General features: G+C 43.6%; 1 protein-coding gene across 6 annotated transcripts in view; it reads right to left on the bottom strand.

Moving 5' to 3' along the window:
• Positions 1 to 20,603, bottom strand: part of SH3KBP1 (SH3 domain containing kinase binding protein 1) — a 188,824-nt gene that overhangs the window by 54,388 nt on the left and 113,833 nt on the right. For all 6 annotated transcript variants that reach the window (XM_063083073.1, XM_063083070.1, XM_063083072.1 and 3 more), the window contains one exon: positions 9,480 to 9,587. In XM_063083073.1, the coding sequence (XP_062939143.1) occupies positions 9,480 to 9,587 (108 nt within the window). The remainder of the gene's footprint in view (positions 1 to 9,479; positions 9,588 to 20,603) is intronic.

Consider the following 20,603-nt stretch of genomic DNA (forward strand, 5'->3'; position numbering starts at 1 on the left):
GATGCAGCCAAGTTACTCCAAGTAAGGAGCACAGCACGGTGGGCAAGAGGTGGGGTTCCAGAATATGACTGACACTACAAATCCTGGCTCTTTGCATTTTTAGCCATGGACACTGGGCAACCAACCGTTCTCACGTAGCTGAACCTTCTCATCTGGAAATGGTGACAATATCACCTCCCTCTTAGGAGGAAGTGGCTTCACAAACAGCAATCAGTAAACACTGACTTGTTTAATCCCGGTGACAACCCCATCAGATAATGATACTATTACACCCATTTTGCAGGTGAAATAATTGAGGCTTTGAGAGATGAAGTCACTTCCCAAAGTCACCAGGCTAGCCAATAGTGGGGTGGGGGGCGTGGGCTGGGAGTCAAGCCTGGGCTGTCTCTGTCTGAGCCACAGACGTGCTCTTAACCACCATGAGGGGTCTGTCCTGCCAGAGGACATCCACAAGGCAAAACATCACGCGGCCATGAAACCGCACCCAAGGAGTTTGTAAAATCACAGGGAGCTGGATTATGTTAAAGTTGGGGAAAAATGGGTGTCAAATTGCAGCTACAAACTGAGCTCAACTATGCTACAACATATACAGAAAGAGACGGCAAAGAAATCAATTTAAACTAGTAGGATTGTGTTCGCAGTGTTTTTCTGTATTGTCCCTGTGAGTACACACGAATAAACTTCGTTATAAAAAAGAAAACAAGCTGCTCTGAGGGCCCCTCCCCTTACACCCAGGCCCTCTGCTGGAGGGATCTGTTTGGGGTTCATGGCCCCAGCCTCTCCGCCCCCCTTTGCCAGCCCCTTCCACCTCTCCACTGACTCCTTCCTGTTTCTTTCTCCCTTCTCTGTCTTTGTGTAAATTAGACAGGGAGAGATGCGTGTTTACCTAGCAAAATTATCGTTGAAGGTCTGCCAATTAACCTTCGTTTACCTCAAGATCAGAGTAATTTCTTATTCACGAAACTGCCAACACCCTGTGGCCCAATTCCTCCCAGCCATGTCCCAACAACACCTACACTGGACGTGTTCCCTGCTCCTTGCTGCTTGGACAATTCCTATAGCCCATTTCTCATGAACTCCTATCGCCAAGGCCCTTAACCCGGAGACCTTGCCTCAAACCACAGGGCCCCAAATCAAAAAAAAAAAAGACAAGTACAAGTCGTCATATTTTCCAAGATTACTGGGCAAAGAAAAAAACACCGTGACTGCTGTGTCAGATTTGGCATGTAGCAGACATATGAAATGCGTGTGACAGGGCAGATTGTGGGGAGAGGAGAGAGGGGGTGGGGAAAGGGAGAGGGGAGGAGGAGAGGGGAGGGGGAGAAGGGGGAGGAGGAGGGGAGGGGAGGAGGAGGGGGGAGAAGGGGGAGGAGGAGGGGAAGGGAGGAGGAGGGGGGAGAAGGGGGAGGAGGAGGGGGGAGAAGGGGGAGGAGGAGGGGAGGGGAGGGGGGGAGGAGGGGAGGAGGGGAGGGGGGAGGAGGGGAGGAGGGGAGGGGAGGAGGGGAGGGGAGGAGGGGAGGGGGGGAGGGGAGGAGGGGAGGGGGGGAGGAGGGGAGGAGGGGAGGAGGGGAGGGGAGGAGGGGAGGGGGGGAGGAGGGGAGGAGGGGAGGGGAGGAGGAGGGGAGGAGGGGAGGGGAGGAGGAGGGGAGGGGAGGAGGAGGGGAGGGGAGGAGGGGAGGAGGGGAGGGGAGGAGGAGGGGAGGGGAGGAGGAGGGGAGGGGAGGAGGAGGGGAGGGGAGGAGGAGGGGAGGGGAGGAGGAGGGGAGGGGAGGAGGAGGGGAGGGGAGGAGGAGGGGAGGGGAGGAGGAGGGGAGGGGAGGAGGAGGAGAGAGATCACGCTAAAAGACAGCGTTTGAAACTTCCAGTTACAAGGGTGCGTGTGAACGTGGCAAAGGAAGAAGGCAGAGGTGTGAGCTTTTGTCCCCAGCCCTGGCGGTTGCAGAGGCAGTCGGGGCACAGTGTTGAAAGGAAGGAACAGTATGTGAGCTGTCTTGCATCCACCGTACTTGATCAACGCTGGCCAGGTGTCTGCTTTGTTTATATCAGCAGAGCGGGTTTACAGGTTTTCCTCTTTTTTCTTTTCCCTTGACTGACTTCACTTTCTCTGGTTTCTTCATACTTAACAGCCTTCATGCTGCCTCAGATGAGAAAAGAAGCCACGTTTTCAAATAAGACGTCCTTTAATATAATTCTAAACAAAAATCAGGGCCAAGGATCCATGCAGCCCTAGATTAGCCCCCCCACCCCCCGCCCCGCAAGAATTAATAAAGGATTGCACGTGGGCCTACAATTTTTTTTTAATGCAACAGGAAGACAGGGCAGTGAGAACTGAGAAGGCAGACTGGGTAAATGTCAAGCAAAATGTGACAGTAAAACATTTATCACAGGAGTTCACGATTCTCAGATAAAAAGACAAGAGTAAATCATTTAGTTGATTTTTCTCCAAATGTCCAATTGTACTGGAGAAAGAAAATGGGATAGGGGTGGGGGGATGTCCTCCAGTTTAAGCAGTAGGTCAAAGTTTCCTCTGTGGAGTTCAACAGCAATAAGATATTAACTAGCTCTCGCAGGTGCACAGACAGAAACGTCCTTTCAATTCAGGCAAGTATTTTAAGTCCTGAATTTTTATAGGCACTTGTTCTACTTTTTCTCTCTCCCTCCCATGGTGAAATAAAAACACTCCAGCTTCAAACTCAGGTGGCTTCAGCCAACTCCGTTTGCAGGTAAGTGCTAAAACAAACAAACAAACAAACAAAAAAACCCCAAAACAGTGGATGTTAGAGCTACAGGTGATCCTAGGGGGTCCCCTTTATAGCTGAGAAAACTGAGGTCCAGAGGGACTGTGTCAACAGCTAGTTGGTAGCCAGAGGGGGCCCAGAACTCATGTCTCTCAATGTCCAGACTGTGGGAATTCATTAAAAAGAGGCATGATAAAATCAATGAGCCAACATTTTCTGATTTCTGGGAGTGCCGAATTCCATCCACTGTCTTCCCATATGCAGGATATAGGCCTGAGTGCATGCGTGGCCATCCTTACCTGTGTGGACTTGTTGGCCTGAACCGAGATGCAAACACCATCCTTCAAAGGATATACCAGCTAGATTTGAGTTTTACCATTATACTACCAGGAAGGAAACAGATCTCAATGTTCCAAAATGAGGCTGGCCGAAGGCAAGCTTTGCTTCCTGCTCAAGGATTTCAGGACTGACTCTGCCCTTTGGCAAGACCAGCCAGTCCTAAGCAAAAGAGCCTGTCAACTGGCTCAACTGCTCTTCCTAGTGAGCCAGCTTGCTTTCAGAGCTCGGGCCCCAGAGGTGGGATTTGTTGAAAATAACCAGAGGGGTATACCCTGATGGCTGGGTGCCCTGTAGTGGGGCTTGGTTAGAGACTACGATAGTTCTGGAAGAACAGCTCAGCTTGGTTTTGAGCAACTTCGGACCTTGGTAAGCCCTCTTCCATGCAGCCAGCTAAGTTCTCTGGAGGTGTCTTTGAGTGAGGCTGGAGAGGGGACACAGATGGACAGTTCCCGATCAGCCCACCCCATCATAGCTCTTGAAACACATGGGGGCCTCTGCTCTGCCCTTTTCTCCCCTGCCCCTGGAGGACCAGCCACACCTTTAAAGTGTGCTGCTGGGACTATGCTCTGCATGATGACAGTGTCTGTAACCACCTCTCTGCATCCTACAGAGTCCACAGCAAATGCCTGCCCTGTCACCCACACAGGAGATTCCTGGGAGCCACTGTACAACCTGCCCTTGGGAGGGTCTCTCTCTATTTCCTCCCCTCAGCCTCTGGGCTGGTAACCTACATCTGTGGTTTTCCACTTAGCTGGGCCCAGTCAGACTGACAGCCTATTGGGTGGTCAGCCAGCCTTTGGCTTCTCCCTAAGGTGCTCTCTCAGTTCACCTCCTTGTCTCACCCCTTTGCTCCATCCATCCCACCCTGGAAGTGATGCCTCGATTCCATGCCCAGACCCCATGCCCAGATGGAAGGACCTGGGCCCCCCTTTGTCTGAGAAGGGGAATCTGATAAGAGCCCAGCTTCCCCCTCCCCCCCACACTCCCTCCTCTTTTATACAAGAGAGAGCAGCAAGCAGGAGAGAAGGGAAGGTCCACTCTGGCACCAAGCGACCAAAAGACAAGGGATTCCTGACTGCCAAGCACGTCCCATGCATGCTGTTCAGCCCATGAAGGAGATGCTTGGAACATGGGCTCTACCTTCAAAGAGATTACAGTTCATATAGAGTGAATAAGCACTTCAGGCAAGAGTATACTGAATGAGGGGCTCAACTGGGAAAGTACAGGCTGTAAGTACCAGTGGAGAAGGGAGAGGGCACACCATGCAGGTGGCTTTGAGGAAGACCACTGGGGCTGTGTCAATAGGCCATATGTGGGCAACATTAACGCCTTGACAAGCCCACCCTCTGCACGTGAACCCACCCAGGAAACGAAATGTACATGACGGATAATGTAGGTGATTTTTTTTTTCATCAGGCTGCTTATTAGAAGCACCTGTTTGTTTCTTTTGGAAGACTGAAAAACAGGAAAATAATTTATTGAGCATCTTTAGAAATTAGAACTACTGTAGTTCTCAAAAGGCTAAAGGCAATGACGAGGAACAAAGACAATTTGGGCTAAGAACAGATTTTATAAACTGGATTGTCAGAAGATACGGGCTAAGGTAAGGGGCCGCCTAAGAACTTGGTAGAGAGAAGGTAGTCCGAGTTAAACCAGCAAAATTTACCTACGGTAGATTAGCCATTGTGCGAATTGAGCAAGATAGTTTCTTTCCTGTAAAAGTTTGGAACATGCAAAACTTCTGCTGAGTGATCTAGAACAATCTTAGGAAGCTGGGTTGGCACATGACTGTACATGAGAAAGTAGGAAATCTAATTAATGGTATCACTGGAGATTGATAAAAACAGGAAGGGTCCAGTCAGTCATGAAAACGGAGAGCAGGGAGAGGTGCTGAGGCCAACGGTGCCGTGTTCTTGCGAGCATTATCCAGGCTCAGCTGAATTCAGCACTCGGCTCCCTCGGCAAACCTTTCCCTTTAGTGTGTGAGGGGGCCTCAGACAATATCTGCCAGACCCTTTGTAAGGACAACTAATTCCTCTTGTTTTAATTCCTTTCCCTCCCAGCAGCAGGCACCAGATAAATATAGTTTCTGGTGGAACCCAGCTTCTAATGAGTCAGGATCATAGGGGACGAATACCCAGGGCAGGCAGACCCCTGCATCCCCTCCTGCCTGGCGCCTCATTCCTGCTGCCATTAGGAAGCTGGCAGCCTGCTACCTGGACAAGTCTCTGTGAGTCGGCAAAGGTGAGCCTGCGTCCCAGTCACAGGGACATCTTGGAGGGCAGGTTTCTGAGTCCCTGAGGCTGAGAGGCAGAGCCTCCACTGTGGAGCGTTCACTAGAGAAACACCTTTGGGAACCTAAGCAGCACCCTCATTCTTCATAAGAATGAGCCCCCCAAATCATCAGTCCATGTCAGAATAGCAACTCCTTCCGGGGATGTGAAGTTTCTCTTAGCAAGCCTGAGGCTTTCTTAAAACACTGTCTTTCAGAATACCTAGTCTAATGTTTTTCCTTTTTTAATGACAATGAGAAGTTGTTCCTGCTGTTCTTGAGAGACCAAGCTCCTCGCTATCCTTCAGTAACAATGCCAGAGCACGTTGCTTCATTAGCGCTCTCAGAATATTTAATCTTTTCATTCTGATATTCAATTTTACTGTCAAGGCTCAAAATAGACAGCCATTGAATCTAGGTTCTCTCATAAATAGCTTACATAATTGCTCTAAAATATGCACTGAGAGATCAGCGTGCTCGTCTGGAATATCTTCAGGAAAAGCCCCAAAGCGTTTGTCACCCTGGTGAGAGAGAATCCGCTGAGCACTCTGGAAGAAAGACCGCCAGGAATTCCAAATGGCCTCGTGGTAACCACCTGAATTCACACGCCAGCAGAAAATAAGCCAGCCTCATCAGAATGCTCGGGTGCCACCCACTGAGTCAACAGACCTGCTGTTGAATAAATGCTGTTTGCTTCTGTCTCCCCTAATCACCACAGACTATCCTCTTTGCTGGGTGAATGATAGCAACCCCAGTCACTGGCAAGACAAGCTGACATCTGCCGAAACCGGTGGCAGAATGTTTCAGGCTCCGTCATTCACATAGTGCCTTTGTGTTAATGATTCTAATCATCGTTACACCATCAACTCAACAAATGACAGCGCCATCTCCAGTCACATTGTCACCAACTCACCAATACTCTGGGTGCAGCAATAGAGGCTGGTATAACAACCACAGCAAAGCTGGTTGGCTGGTTTTATAGGCCAGAGGGGATGAAAAAGGATGTTATACTTTAAATTTTCTAAAAGCTAAATGTCACATTATACAATCACTTTCCAGCTGTAGGTATTACTTTGACAGGTATGACTATTATTTTCCTAAAATGGGGTTTTCTGCTTCATAGGGACAAGGTTAAAAGACCTATCAAAGAGACAGTAGCCGCTTGTCTCAGGTAGAGAGATGCACGTGGGGCCCAAGAGCGTGCATGCCCCACTGAGCAAGCCAAGCCCAGGCCACTCATCCCTGACAACTTCCTTCTCCCGCTGGAAATGCTTCCCTTAATATCTTACGTAACACAGAGTTTCTAGAAGAATACTCTGTGGGGTCTCTCTCACCTGAGGGAATTTATTGCTCTACTAAAAATTGCTCTTCCAGGAACTGGAAGGCAGGGTGCCACAATGAAGGCAACCGCAGGCTTGGCCCATTTGTTAAAGAATGATCCAGATTTTACCTTAGCCTTCAAAGCCATACTACCTATCACCACAAAAAAAAAAAGATAACCGTGTGAGGTAATACATACGTTAATTAGCTAGATTTAGTCATTCCGCAATGTATCTATACTTCAAAACATCACGTTGTATTAGTAAATACATACAATTTTATCTGTCATTTAAAAAAACTGTACTACCTCGATCAGAACCAATGAGTTGGCAAATGTTTAGGACAATGGAGTGCTTGCTAAGATTCCTTGGCCAAAGGAAGAAGAATCACCATGAAGGTCTTGGCATCCAAAAGCTTAAGGATGGAACCAGCTTTTGCCAGGCTCACAAAGACAGGTGACAAGTGTGAAACAGGCAATCTGGAAGGCCCCCTCACCTCCACTCACTTGGAGAGGCCCACACTGGGTCTCCTTTCAGAAACATCTGGCAGGTTTCTATGGCCCCGAACACCGGACCTACTGCCCAACCCTAAGCCCACAAGGGCAGCAACTGTGTGTAAGCTTCACTTCCAGTCGGCCAGCATGGTAGCCAGAGAAGGGACTCAAGAAATACCAAGTGAGTGAATGAATGAAAAGAAAACACAATTGTCAGGCAGTAGATCCAGAAAAAATATGAGAAATAACGTGAAGATTATGTCATTCTGTGCTTGCCTGTGGCTACAAATGTATTTTATGAATCACTGAATTTTTTTTTAATGATTATTCATCAAAGTTCTTAGATGCATTCAGATTCCCAGGGAACCTCACCAAGACACCAAGATAACTGTGTTGATTTGATCAGCCAGAGCAAAAAGAACCAGAGTCAGCCTTCTATCTCATTACTTCACAGTTTTAGCTGGAGCCTTCCCACTCTCATGGTAATGGTAATGATAAAGACTGGAAGGGTTCACTGCATGGGGCATTTACCAACCACCAAGCACTGTGCTAAAGACTTCATGGGCATCATCTCAGTTTATCTTCTCAACAGTTCAACAATGTAGGTACGATTATTCTCACGATCTTATGGCTAAGAACACTGAGGCTTAGGGACATTCAATGATTTGGCCTTGGCTACAGAACAAGTAAGTGACAGAGCCAGGATGTGAACCCAAGTTTATCTGATGCCACAGCCTAGAGTCACAAGCACTATACTTTATGTTTGCCAAACCTCATTCCTGTGTCCTATTATTTCAAAACATTTCCTATTCAGTCATTACTAAATGTTTAGTGTCTGTTTTTCTCAGTGACTAATTTTCTGTTAACCCACTATTGCTACATTCATTAGTAAAAATGTTTTAAGTGATTCTTCTTGGTGGAAAATTTCCTCATTGAATGATGAGTTCTTCTCTGTTGTGTAAAGGACTGGAAGGTGGGGTTGTCACCACTTAGACAGATACCAGCACTTCCCTAAGTGTAATATGCAAACAGATCACCTGAGAATCTTGTTAAAATGCAGATCCTGATTTACCAGGTCTGAGGTGGGATCTGAGCATCTCTAACAAGCTCCCAGGTGATGCTGATGCTGCTAATCCATGGGCCACAATTTAAGTAGCAAGGATCTAAAAAACATTAGGAAGCAGAATCCAGATTTTCTAGAACCCAAATTCAGATTCCAAGAGAAAATAACAGGTGTGGGACAGAACATCCTTCACCTAAACTATACAAGAGAGAAAGCTATTAGAAAGTCTAAAAGGTATGACCTTAGGCTTCAAACCAATCTAAGGATCTACTAGGCATACATAATCTTGGTGGGTGCTAATACCATCTAGCTTCTTAAACAATTATATCCATTTGTCTAAGCAGTGCACACACCGTTAAATGCTAGCTTAGTATCCTTGGCAACCAGTCCACCAGTACTGAAGCTACCCTTCCCGTACTTCAGCTCTGCTGCAATGGTGCTGTGTCAAGGTCAGGTTTAGCATGGTCCAGTAACAGCCCCATGAGCATGAAGATGGCCCAGGAGGGGAAAGGTAGGCAGAAGTCATGTGAACACCTGAGCAAAGAGCCCTGAGGTGCAGAACAAGATGGATAAGACCAAATCGCTGTCCCCTTATACTGTAAAGTGCTTCTAACTTTTTAACATTTCTTGTTACATCATTGGCAGAGAAACAATACACCTGGAGTGAGGCAAACAGAGATGGACTGGATCACTTCAACAACAGCATCGTCAAACAGGTTCCCACACAGAAAGAGTAAACATGGGTGATGGTGTGTATTACACATCCATGGACGTGTGTGCATGTACACCTGCATGCATACATAGTGTGGGAAGATTAGCATGCCTCGCTCTGCATCTCAGCCTCACTATGTGCCACTTCCACAATATTGGTTACGTTACTACCACCAAGGACCATGCTACACAGGACACAGCCAGTCAACTTACCAAACAGAGCATCCAAGGTTCTCACAGTTTATATGGGTGTTCAAATGTGCCAGGTACTGCACCAAGTGCTTTATACACATTACCTTATTTATATATGCAACAACCCTATAACAGGGATTACTGTCACCAGCTGACGGATGAGTCCTATAATGGACTTGTTATAGAGCATAGGGCAGCTGAGGGCTCAGAACCCAGGTCCATTGAACACTCAACTGCCAGTGCTCTCCAACATGACACCAAATTTCCCCCATCCCACATCCCAAGTCCCATCATGAAAATCACAATCCTGACAGTGTGTGGGGCACTGTGATCAAAGCCATGGAGACTTACATTCCCCTCCTTTTCGAAGTCCGGTGGAAGTAACTTCACGAAGTTATCAGGGAACACGCCTCGTCTGCCATTGAGCTCTCCTTCCCACCAGCCTGCGTCGATGCAGTCCTAGGAAACAGGAGAGCAGAAGTGAGAAATGGGACCAAGCACACTCCAGAAAGGTCTGACATCCCTTTTCAAGAAAACGGAGGCCCTTTCCTTGAGGCTGATATCAATATGACAACAGCTAATAAATCAGTACAAACCCCAAAGTCAGAGGGGAGGACAAAAGCTAAAGAATGCTGGAGCTGTCAGCCGGGAGTCAAAACCCAATGCTGCTTTTACATGTCCTGAATCAATAAGGTCTTCTCTTTGTTTCTTTAAAGATCAGAGGACATGTATCTTCATTTTAATTTTACTGAAATAAAACTATTGCATTAACTGCAAATGTGGCTTAGAAAATATCATAGGTCTGAATGTCCTCTGTGATTAGCCTGTCACAAAGCTTGTTAAAATTAAATCGGGCTTTGCGACACCCAGGCAAGCATATGAAAAATCACACTTTATGTGAGCTCATTAATGCGCTGCTCTCCTTCTCCGTCTCCTTTCGATGTTGATGGAGCACAGCTGTCCTCATGAAAAGCCCTTCCTCCACCTTACAAAACTCAATGTTTGCTTACTAAATGAATAAACCTCCTCATTCTTCCAGATCAAACCTGCTTCCCTTTGAATAATCTCTATCCTGTTCACTTATTCATCAAGTTTTTATTGAGCACCTACTCTCTGCTGGACACCGAGCTGGGTGCTAGGGAGAAGGCAGTGAGCAAAACCAGCATGAGCCTGGCCTTGGCTAAGCTGCCACCATGAGCCTAATGGCCCCATGGTTCTCCTGGGCATTGAATTTCACACCACAAAGCCACTTCTAGTTTTTCCCATTTTCAATTGGTTGGGAGTCCAATGCGCTCTACTTTTATACTATTTCTTGCATTTGTCCCCTGGGCCCAATTCCACTTCTACCACCTGATCCAGGACTTGCCTGGCCTACTGTAAACCTCCTCACTTGGGCAGCTCTTCCTGCCCCATGTATATACAATATACTTACTGCTGTCAAGTACAGCAATCCTTGAGTAAAAACTTGATCCTCTGACTTGTGATCAACAACTTCCAGCTGAAGCCCCGAATCAGCAAAGGCTTTCCAAAAATTGCTGGTAACACAGAGGACTTTTAAAGTGACATCAGAAGCAAGAAGATGAGCAGGAAAGACAGAAGGTCATGCTCAGGGCCCATGGAGAGACGCCATGGTCCTCCACAAGATCCATGGGGTTGGTGAAAGGGCCAGGAGGGCTGAAGTATCAGATGTGCAGCTGGCCTAGGGCCTTGCTGTAAGCCCCATAAGCCCTGGCCCTCCAGGGGCTTGCTTGTGCTTCTCTAGAGCATACATCCAGCAAAGAGAGGAACGCATCTGACTTTTTCACCATTATACCCCCAAGCCCTTTGCACAATGCTCCATATAATACCTTAGTGGAATCGAAGAAAACCTTTTCTAAATCTGAGTTCTTGGTATCGTGCAGTCCAATACAGGTTGAGCATCCCTAATCCAAAAATCCAAAATGCTTCAAAATTCAGAACTTTTTGAGTACCAGCATGCCAAAGGAAATGCTCAACTGGTATATATTCTTCAAATATTCCAAAATCGAAAAAAAATCCGAAACACATCTGTTCCTAAGCATTTCAGATGAGAGATACTTAAGCTGTACTTGGACTGCTAAAGGACAAGATGGCCTCTATTTACCTGAACTTGTGAGGATCTAAATAAACTAGCATAAGGCCCACCTCTGGTAAGAAGTAAATGATTACCATCTTCTCCGCCCCTCCCCCGCCAGTGACAAGGATAAACTGACTGTTAGAAGAAGTATGAATTGACTCCTAAGAAGAGAATTCAGATTACGGAAACTGGTCCTTAGTTACAGACTGTAAATCCTCGTCCCAACCAACATCAAAAAACAAAGACACTTGAAGTGTCAAGTTCAGATTTACCCAGAGCAAAACAAGACTCAAAAAGACTTCCAACATGGGGGATTGTAGGACCATGCAGTAGTGAATGGATTAAAAATGTTGGTCAGGGGAGTGGTTCTGAGGGCTTTAAAAGAAGAGGCGAGTTTGTCTCTCTCCCTGCTTTCTCTGCTTCCACTGTCTTGCAATGTGAGACACCTGGGTCACTGTTGCCACCATCAGATGTGCTCCTTAGACTTTGGACTTCCAAGCCTCAGAAACTGTCATTTGTTTAAGGTGAGAGGACAAGCCAAGCCTGACCTGTTGGTAACACTCCCAGGACGAGGATGTACGGGCACCCTTGTGATTGAAAAAGTTTCCCAAGCCCTGTGCTGGAGGATGATGGTGACATAAGACGGAAGAAACTTGGATCCCTGAATTTTTACATGGAGGAAATTTATCTGCCAACCAGGAACATTTGCTCAATGAAACAAAAAGAAAATTTTAAATATAAATAACCTCGCCGCTGCCAGACTCCATCCCCAGCCTGGCCGAGTGCACGCCAACCAGAGAGGCACCCCACCGAAGAGGCCCAAGATCCGTGGAGACCATGTGCTCTGCAATGCCTGTGTGCAACCGAGTAAGTAGGCCTCGCCACCACTGGACTCCACCCCCAGCCCGGCTGAGTGCATCAAATAGAGGCTCCACCCCAGAGAGGCCCAAGACCCAAGGCATCAGTGAGCAACCAAGCAGACACTGAGGCAGCCGTGCCAAATTGGCAGCCCCAGCAGCATCCTAGCCAGACAATAGTGTCGAAGCAGTGGACCATGAAATCCCTTGCCACAATGACTAAACATCAAAGGAAAGATACCAGAAATATGAAAAATCAAGAAAGTACACCAACAAAGGGTAATAACTCTCCTGCTCTAGATCCTATAGAACAAGAAGCCCTTGAAATGTCTGACAAGGAATTTTGAGTGATAATTCTAAGGGAACTAAATGAGATACAAGAAAACTCAGCTAGACAACACGATGAAATGAGGAAAAGTATACAGGACCTGAAAGAAGAAATGTACAAGGAAATCAATTCCCTGAAAAAGAATGTAGCAGAGCTTGCCAAGCTGAAGAATTCATTCAACGAAATAAAAAACACAACAGAGTTTAACCAGCAGGCTTGCAGAAGCAGAAGAGAGAACTTCTGACCTTGAAGATGGGCTGTTTGAAATAACACAGGCAGACAAAAAAAGAAAAAAGAATGAAAAACATTGAAGAAAATCTGAGAGAGATATCAGACAACCTTAAGCACTCAAATATCCAAGTCATCGGTATTCCAGAAGGGGAGGAAAAAGGAGATTGCATGGAAAACATATTCAACAAAATAGTGGCAGAAAACGTCCCAGGTACAGGAAAAGACACAGATCTTCAGATTCAGGAAGCTCAAAGATCCCCAAACGTATTCAACCCAAAAAAGTCTTCTCCAAGACATGTTATAGTCAAATTGGCAAAACTCAAAGACAAAGAGAGAATCTTAAAAGCTGCAAGAGAGAAGCATCAAATCACCTATAAGGGAGCCCCAATCAGACGAACATCAGACTTTTCATCACAAACCCTAAAAGCCAGAAAGGGATGGGATGATATATTCAAAATACTAAAAGAGAGAGATTGCCAGCCAAGAATACTCTACCCTGCAAGGCTATCCTTCCAAAATGAAGGGCAAATAATATATTTCTCAGACAAACAAAAACTGCGGGAGTTCACTACCACAAGACCACCCTTACAAGAAATCTCAAGGGAGTACTGGGTTTGGTACCTGAAAAATAACTACCACTGCCATAAAAACTCAAGAAAAATCAAAACCCACTAGTAAAATAAAAAAGCCAACAATGAAGAAGAAAAAAAAGTTTATCTACAACCCAAGGAACCAACAAATACAGAAAACAAACAGTAAATCAGAAAGAAAGGAATGAAAGACATTTAAGACATCCAAACAAAAATCAATAAAATGCTAGGAGTAAATCAATACTTTTCAATAACAACTCTTCATGTAAAAGGATTAAATTTCCCAATCAAAAGACAAAGACTGGCTGACTAGATTAAAAAGGAGGACCCAGGGCTGAGCCCGTGGCGCACTCGGTAGCGTGCTGCGCTAGCAGCGCGGCGACGCTCCCGCCGCCGCGGGTTCGGATCCTATATAAGGATGACCAGTGCACTCCCTGGCTGAGCGCCGGTCACGAAAAAAATAAATAAATAAAAACTGTAGCTGTCATTAAAAAAAAAAAAAAAAAAGGAGGACCCAACTATATGCTGCCTTCAAGAGACTCACCTCACCTATAAAGACTCACATAGACTAAGAGTGAAAGGATGGAAAAAGATTTACCATGAAAACAGATATGAAAAACGAGCTAGAGTAGCTATTCTTATATATGATAAAATAGACTTTAAACTAAAAACCATGAAAAGAGATAATGAGGGCCACTACATAATGATGAAAGGATTGATCCATCAAGAAGACATAACAATAATAAATATATACACACCCAATGTCGGAGCAGCCAGATATATAAAGCAAACTCTATTAGACCTAAAGAAGGAAATAGACACTAATCCCATAATAGCAGGGGACCTGAACACCCCACTGTCAATATTGGACAGATCATCTAGGCAAAGAATCAGCAGAGAAACAGATCTAAACAACACCCTAGACCAATTGGACTTGGCAGATACCTATAGAACATTCCATCTAACAACCTCAGAATATTCATTCTTCTCATCAGCACATGGATCATTCTCCAGGATAGATCACATGTTAGGTCACAAATCAAGTCTCAACAAATTCAAAAAAATTTGAATTATCCCATGTATTTTTTCAGACCACAATGTATTAAAATTAGAAATCAATAACAAATGAAATTCTGGAAACTATACAAACACATGGAAATTAAACAACATTCTACTTAATGACATATGGGTCCAAGAAGAAATCAAACAGGAAATAAAAAACTTTATTGAAACTAATGAAAATAATGATACATCATACCAAAACCTGTTGGACACTGCAAAAGCAGTACTAAGGGGGAAATTTATCGCATTAAATGCTTACTCCAGAAGAATGGAAAGATGGCAAGTAAACAACCTAACACTTCACCTTAAAGAACTAGAAAAACAAGAACAATCCAAACCCAAAGTTAGCAGATGGAAAGAAATCATTAAGATCAGAGCAGAACTTAATGAAATTGAAACCCAAAAAGTGATAAAAAAAAAAAAAAAAAAGATCAATGTATCAAAAAGTTGGGTTTTTGAAAAGATAAATAAAATTGACAAACCATTAGCACGGCTAACTAAAAAAAGAAGAGAGAAGACCCAAATAACAAAAATTAGAAATGAAAAATGTGACATTACAACTGATACGTCTGAAATCCAAGGAATCATTAGAGACTACTATAAACAACTATACGCCAACAAATTTGAAAATCTGGAGGAAATGGATAAATTTCTGGACACACAGAAACTACCAAAACTGAGCCAAGAAGATGTAGAAAATCTGAAAAGGCCAATAACAATAAAAGAGATTGAAGCTGTTATCAGAAGGCTCCCAACAAAGAAAAGCCCAGGACCAGATGGATTCACAGCAGAATTCTACCAAACATTCAAAGAGGAATTGACACCAATTTTCTACAAAATATTCCAAAAGATTGAAACAGAGGCAATTCTCCCAAACTCATTCTATGAAGCAAATATCACCCTGATACCAAAACCAGGTAAAGATACAACTAAAAAAGAAAACTACAGGCCGATATCCTTGATGAATATAGACACAAAAATCCTCAATAAAATACTAGCTAACAGAATACAGCAACACATACGCAAAATTATACACCATGATCAAGTGGGATTCATCCCAGGGATGCGAGGTTGGTTCAACATACACAAATCCATAAATGTGATACACCATATCAATAAAATCAAACACATGGACCATATGATTATCTCTTTAGATAATGAGAAAGCATTTGATAAGATTCAGCACTCATTCATGATAAAGACTTTCTACAAGTTAGGTACAGATGGAAAGTATCTCAACATAATTAAAGCCATATATGATAAACCCACTGTCAATATCATCCTGAATGGAGGAAAGCTGAAAGCTTTTTCTTTAAGAACAGGAACTAGACAAGGATGCCCACTCTCACCACTCCTATTCAACATAGTGTTGGAAGTATTAGCCAGAGCAATCAGAGAAGAGAAGGAAATACAGGGCATCCAGATTGGAAAAGATGAAGTCAAACTGTGCCTGTTTGCAGATGACATGATCCTATATATCAAAAAGCCTAAAGCCTCTACAAAAAAACTCTTGGAGTTGATAAATGATTTCAGCAAAGTTGCAGGATACAAAATCAACACACAAAAATCAGTAGCATTTCAATTCAAGAGAAATCAAGAAAGCTTGCCCATTCACAATAGCCACCAAAAAATAAAATAAAATACTTAGGAATAGAGTTAACCAAGTATGTGAAAAATCTCTATAATGAGAACTACAAACCAGTGCTGAGAGGAATTAAAGAGGATAGAAGAAGATGGAAAGATATCCCATGCTCTTGGATTGGAAGAATCAACATTGTGAAAATGTCCATACTACCCAAAGTGATATACAAATTCAATGCAATTCCTATGTCATTTTTCTCAGAAATGGTAAAAACTATCCAGACATTTATACGGAATAACAAAAGACTGCACATAGCCAAAGCAGTTCTGAGTAAAACAAATAAAACTGGAAGCATAACACTACCTGACTTCAAACCATACTACAAAGCTATAATAACCAAAACAGCATGGTACTGGCATAAAAACAGACACACTGATCAATGGAATAGAATAGAGAATCCAGAAATCAACCCACACACCTACCACCATCTGATCTTTGACAAAGTCAACAAGCCTATACACTGGGGAAGAGACTGCCTCTTCAGCAAACGAAGCTGGAATAATTGGATATCCATATGCAGCCGAATGAAACTAGACCCATATCTCTCACTATATACTAAAATAAACTCAAAATGGATTAAAGAATTAAATATACACCCTGAAACAATAAATCTTCTTAAAGAAAACATAGGAGAAACATTTCAGGAAGTAGGACTGGGCACAGACTCCATGAGTACGACCCCAAAAGCATGGGCAACCAAAGGAAAAATAAACAAATGGGATTATATCAAACTAAAAAGCTTCTGTACAGCAAAAGAAACAATTAACAGAGTTAAAAGACAACCAACAGAGTGGGAGAAAATATTTGCAAAATATACATCTGACAAAAGATTAATATCCAAAATATACAAAGAACTCAAACAACTTTACAACAAAAAAACAAGCAACCCAATTAAAAAATGGGCAAAAGAGCTAAATAGGCATTTCTCAAAGGAAGATATACGAATGGCCAACAGACATATGAAAAAATGGTCAACATCACTCAGCATTCGGGAAATGCAAATCAAAGCCACACTGAGATACCATCTCATCCCAGTTAGGATGGCTAATATTCAGAAGACTGTGAATGATAAATGCTGGCAAGGTTGTGGAGAAAAAGGAACTCTCATACATTGTTGGTGGGACTGCAAAATGGTGCAGCTTCTATGGAAAATGGTATGGAGGTTTCTCAAACAATTGCAGATAGATCTACCATATGACCCAGCCATCCCACTGCTGAGAATATACCCAGAGGAATGGAAATCATCAAGTCGAAGGTATACCTGTTCCCCAATGTTCATCGCAGCACTCTTTACAATAGCCAAGAGTTGGAACCAGCCAAATGTCCATCATCAGATGAGTGGATACGGAAAATGTGGTACATCTACACAATGGAATACTACTCTGCTATAAAAAAGAATGAAATGCTGCCATTTGCAACAACATGGATGGACCTAGAGAGAATTATATTAAGTGAAACCACTCAGGCACAGAAAGAGAAATATCACATGTTCTCTCTTATTTGTGGGAGCTAAAAATAAATAAATAAATACACAAATAAACTGGGTGGAGGGAAGAAGACACAACAATTACAATTCCTTGAAGTAGATACGACAAGCAAACAGATATGAGGTTTTGTGAGGGAGGGGGGAGATGGAGGACTGAGGGAGGTTTCGGTAATGGGCCACAATAACCACATTGTATACTGACAAAATAAAATTTAAAAAATTTTTTAAAAAAGACTTCCACCGTGAGAGCATGCTCATTTTTCTGGAAAAATGACAATGAGAAGTCCAGGTAAATAGTCTAATCCTGCCCATGTTGCATCACCCCCTAAACAATCCAGCATCAGTCTCTGAAGAAGAACTTTACAGACAGGGGTGGTGGTGGCAGGATTTGGTGGCTTCTGAGGTTCTTCTAACCCTGAGATGTTATAAATGTCATCAACAATACCAGAAAAACTTATGAAGGAGACAGGGGGTGGAATTTCTTTACTCCTAGTTCTTGGAAATTAAGTCTTTCATTGCAGAAGGCTCTACTTCTGAGAGATTTTTGGCATATTTTTTCCTCTTTTTCTGGATACGTCCTTCACTTCTACAAAATCCAAGTTGAAACTCACCTTTAGGAAAGTGACTATGATGAATGCTTTATTTTTCTCTAACACTCAGTACTATGTTAATTTGCACTTCATGATATTCAACAAACATCTAGTAAATGCAATATATATTTAAGTTCTGTAGGCACTAAACGTTAAACATGATCTCTAATCCCAGGGAACTTAGAGACGTACGAAAGATAGACATACAATATTATGCAAGGTCCTTTTGGGTAACAGATATCAACTTAGTGCTCTGGTACCAAAAGAGGAGAAAACCATTAACAGCTTTTCAAATAATCTTCAATCTTTTCTTGTGTGAAAGGTTTGCTTATGTGAGGACCAAACTTCCCTACACATTCACTTCAGATCATCTGATACAGAACTATGTCCACAAAGGCACTCAAATATTGTTTAGTGCTACTACTTTTCTTTCAAACTTTCTAAATGGTGCAAATACAGGTTTCACTTTAGCCTTATGCAAATGATAACCCAAGAAACCTTTTGATTCATGTGTGAGCAAAACAATAAAGAGAATTTTAGTAAACAAAAGCCTATCCAGAATAACTTTAGAACTCATGCATGCCTTTAGGGGAAAACAGTGCACGATGTCACTGTGTTTCTCATGTCTCCCATTGGTGATGACTGGCTTGGATGGCTCATCTATGCTCTGCTTCTTAAGGAAAACACTACCCATGCTATGAAATTCAAAGCAAGAGAAGGAAAGCATCAAGGCAGAACACAATATGTCTAACTGTCCTGATTGGTATAAGAATAAACACAAGGTCCACAGATGATATAAGCACAGTCAAAAAAGAAAACTGCCAGTGCGATTTAGAATACTAAGAGAAGAGAAAAAGGGGGCCTGCTGCTGGACAGAAAATGGGTACAGCACCATGATGCCTGGAGTAGGATGGAGATTTACAGAGAACCAAGGCATTTTTTTTCCAGCAATAGAAACTATTTTAAGGGAAACTGGAATAATTTTGACAGCAAAATGAGAAGTGAAAATAAGTCCTCTTCAACAGCCAGACAAAAGAACTAGTCTTTTAATGGAAGAGATGAAGAGAGAATTATTCATATAAAGGCTGTGCTTCCAGAAGTGTAAAACAGCAGCAAATTCAATTTATTTATTGAGGACCTAGAATGTGCAGGAGAGGAGAGGAGTCCAGGGGAAAAAAGAAAATCATCATGTCCTCATGGGGGCTCCCAAGCTCAGAGCCTAGTGGGAGTGGCAGACACAGTGAATCAGAACAGCACAGAAACACTGGCAGGAGTACTTGACTGGATTTCAAAACAGTGGGACCAAGAAAAGCCAAGCAGCCTGGAAGGAGAGAACAAGGGCAAAAATCGAGACAATGAGAAAGGTCAAGGGTAGGATCACTGAGCTGAAGGAAGGGAAGAGGGAGAGTGGGAAGCTGTGTTCACAGAAGAGAATATTCAAGAACAGGAGCTCTCTTAGTCCATTTTGTGTTGCTATAACAGAAATACCTGAGACTAGGTAATTTATAAGGAAAAGAGGTTTATTTGGCTTACAATTCTGGGACAGCTGCATCTGGCATGGGCCTCAGGCTGCTTCTACTCATGGTGGACAGTGGCAGGCAGCCGGCGGGTACAAGCAGATCACATGGCAAGAGGAAGCAAGGGAGACAGAGAAGAGGTGCCAGGGTCTTTTAAACAACGAGCTCTCACGGGAACTAAAAGAGTTAGAACTCACTCACTACTTCTCCTCCCCCAGGGAGAGCATTAATCCATTCATGAGAGATCCGCCCCCATGACTCGATCAGTTTCCAACAGTGCCACATTGGAGATCAAATTTCCACATGAGTTTTGGAGGGGACAACACATCCAAACTCCATCAGGAGCTTAGAGCAAGGGCCCCCAACCAACATCTACTGTACAGCGACATGAGGTATGAGGACAGATGGCAGCCATGAGTAACGGGCAGAATGGAGGGACAGGTGGTCAATGACTTGTGAGGCCAGAACGTCATCGAGGTGGAAGTGGATGTCCCCAAGGAGGAGGCAGGAGTTGAGTGAAGGATGGACTATGAGGCAGTAACTGACCACTGAGGAGAGAGGTAGTGTAGCCAAAATACTCTAATTTATTTCCAAACTTGAGACACATTAATAATTACACCAGGACCACAGGCGTAATCCCAGACAACAGTCACTCTGGTGGATTTTCAGATTCTAATAAGGATGAGAAAGGGCAGTGTAGGCAGGTGAGAGGTTGGCCTCTGAATGAGGTGGGAGGTGGAAATGAATGAAAGAGCAGCATGCAGATGAAAGCTTCCAGAAAACTGATGCTTAGAAATAAGCTCTATCAGAATGAAAGCAGAGGAAAGTAGATCTGGACCCTTATTGAGAGTCAACAGCATGGAAAGACCTTCTATTTCTTTTTTTAAATCTTTTTAAAAATTGAAACATAATCGATAATACACATTTGTGAGGTACAACATTGACTATCAATACTTGCGTAATATGTGATACTTGTGTGCCACCTATTTCTGACATAGAATGTTCACTCTTCCATAATCAAGTCCTCCAAATGGCTAACACGGTTTCTCTATGCCTCATCACCAGGCAGATATTAGA

This window comes from Cynocephalus volans, chromosome X (assembly GCF_027409185.1).
Source record: "Cynocephalus volans isolate mCynVol1 chromosome X, mCynVol1.pri, whole genome shotgun sequence".
Taxonomy (NCBI): domain Eukaryota; kingdom Metazoa; phylum Chordata; class Mammalia; order Dermoptera; family Cynocephalidae; genus Cynocephalus; species Cynocephalus volans.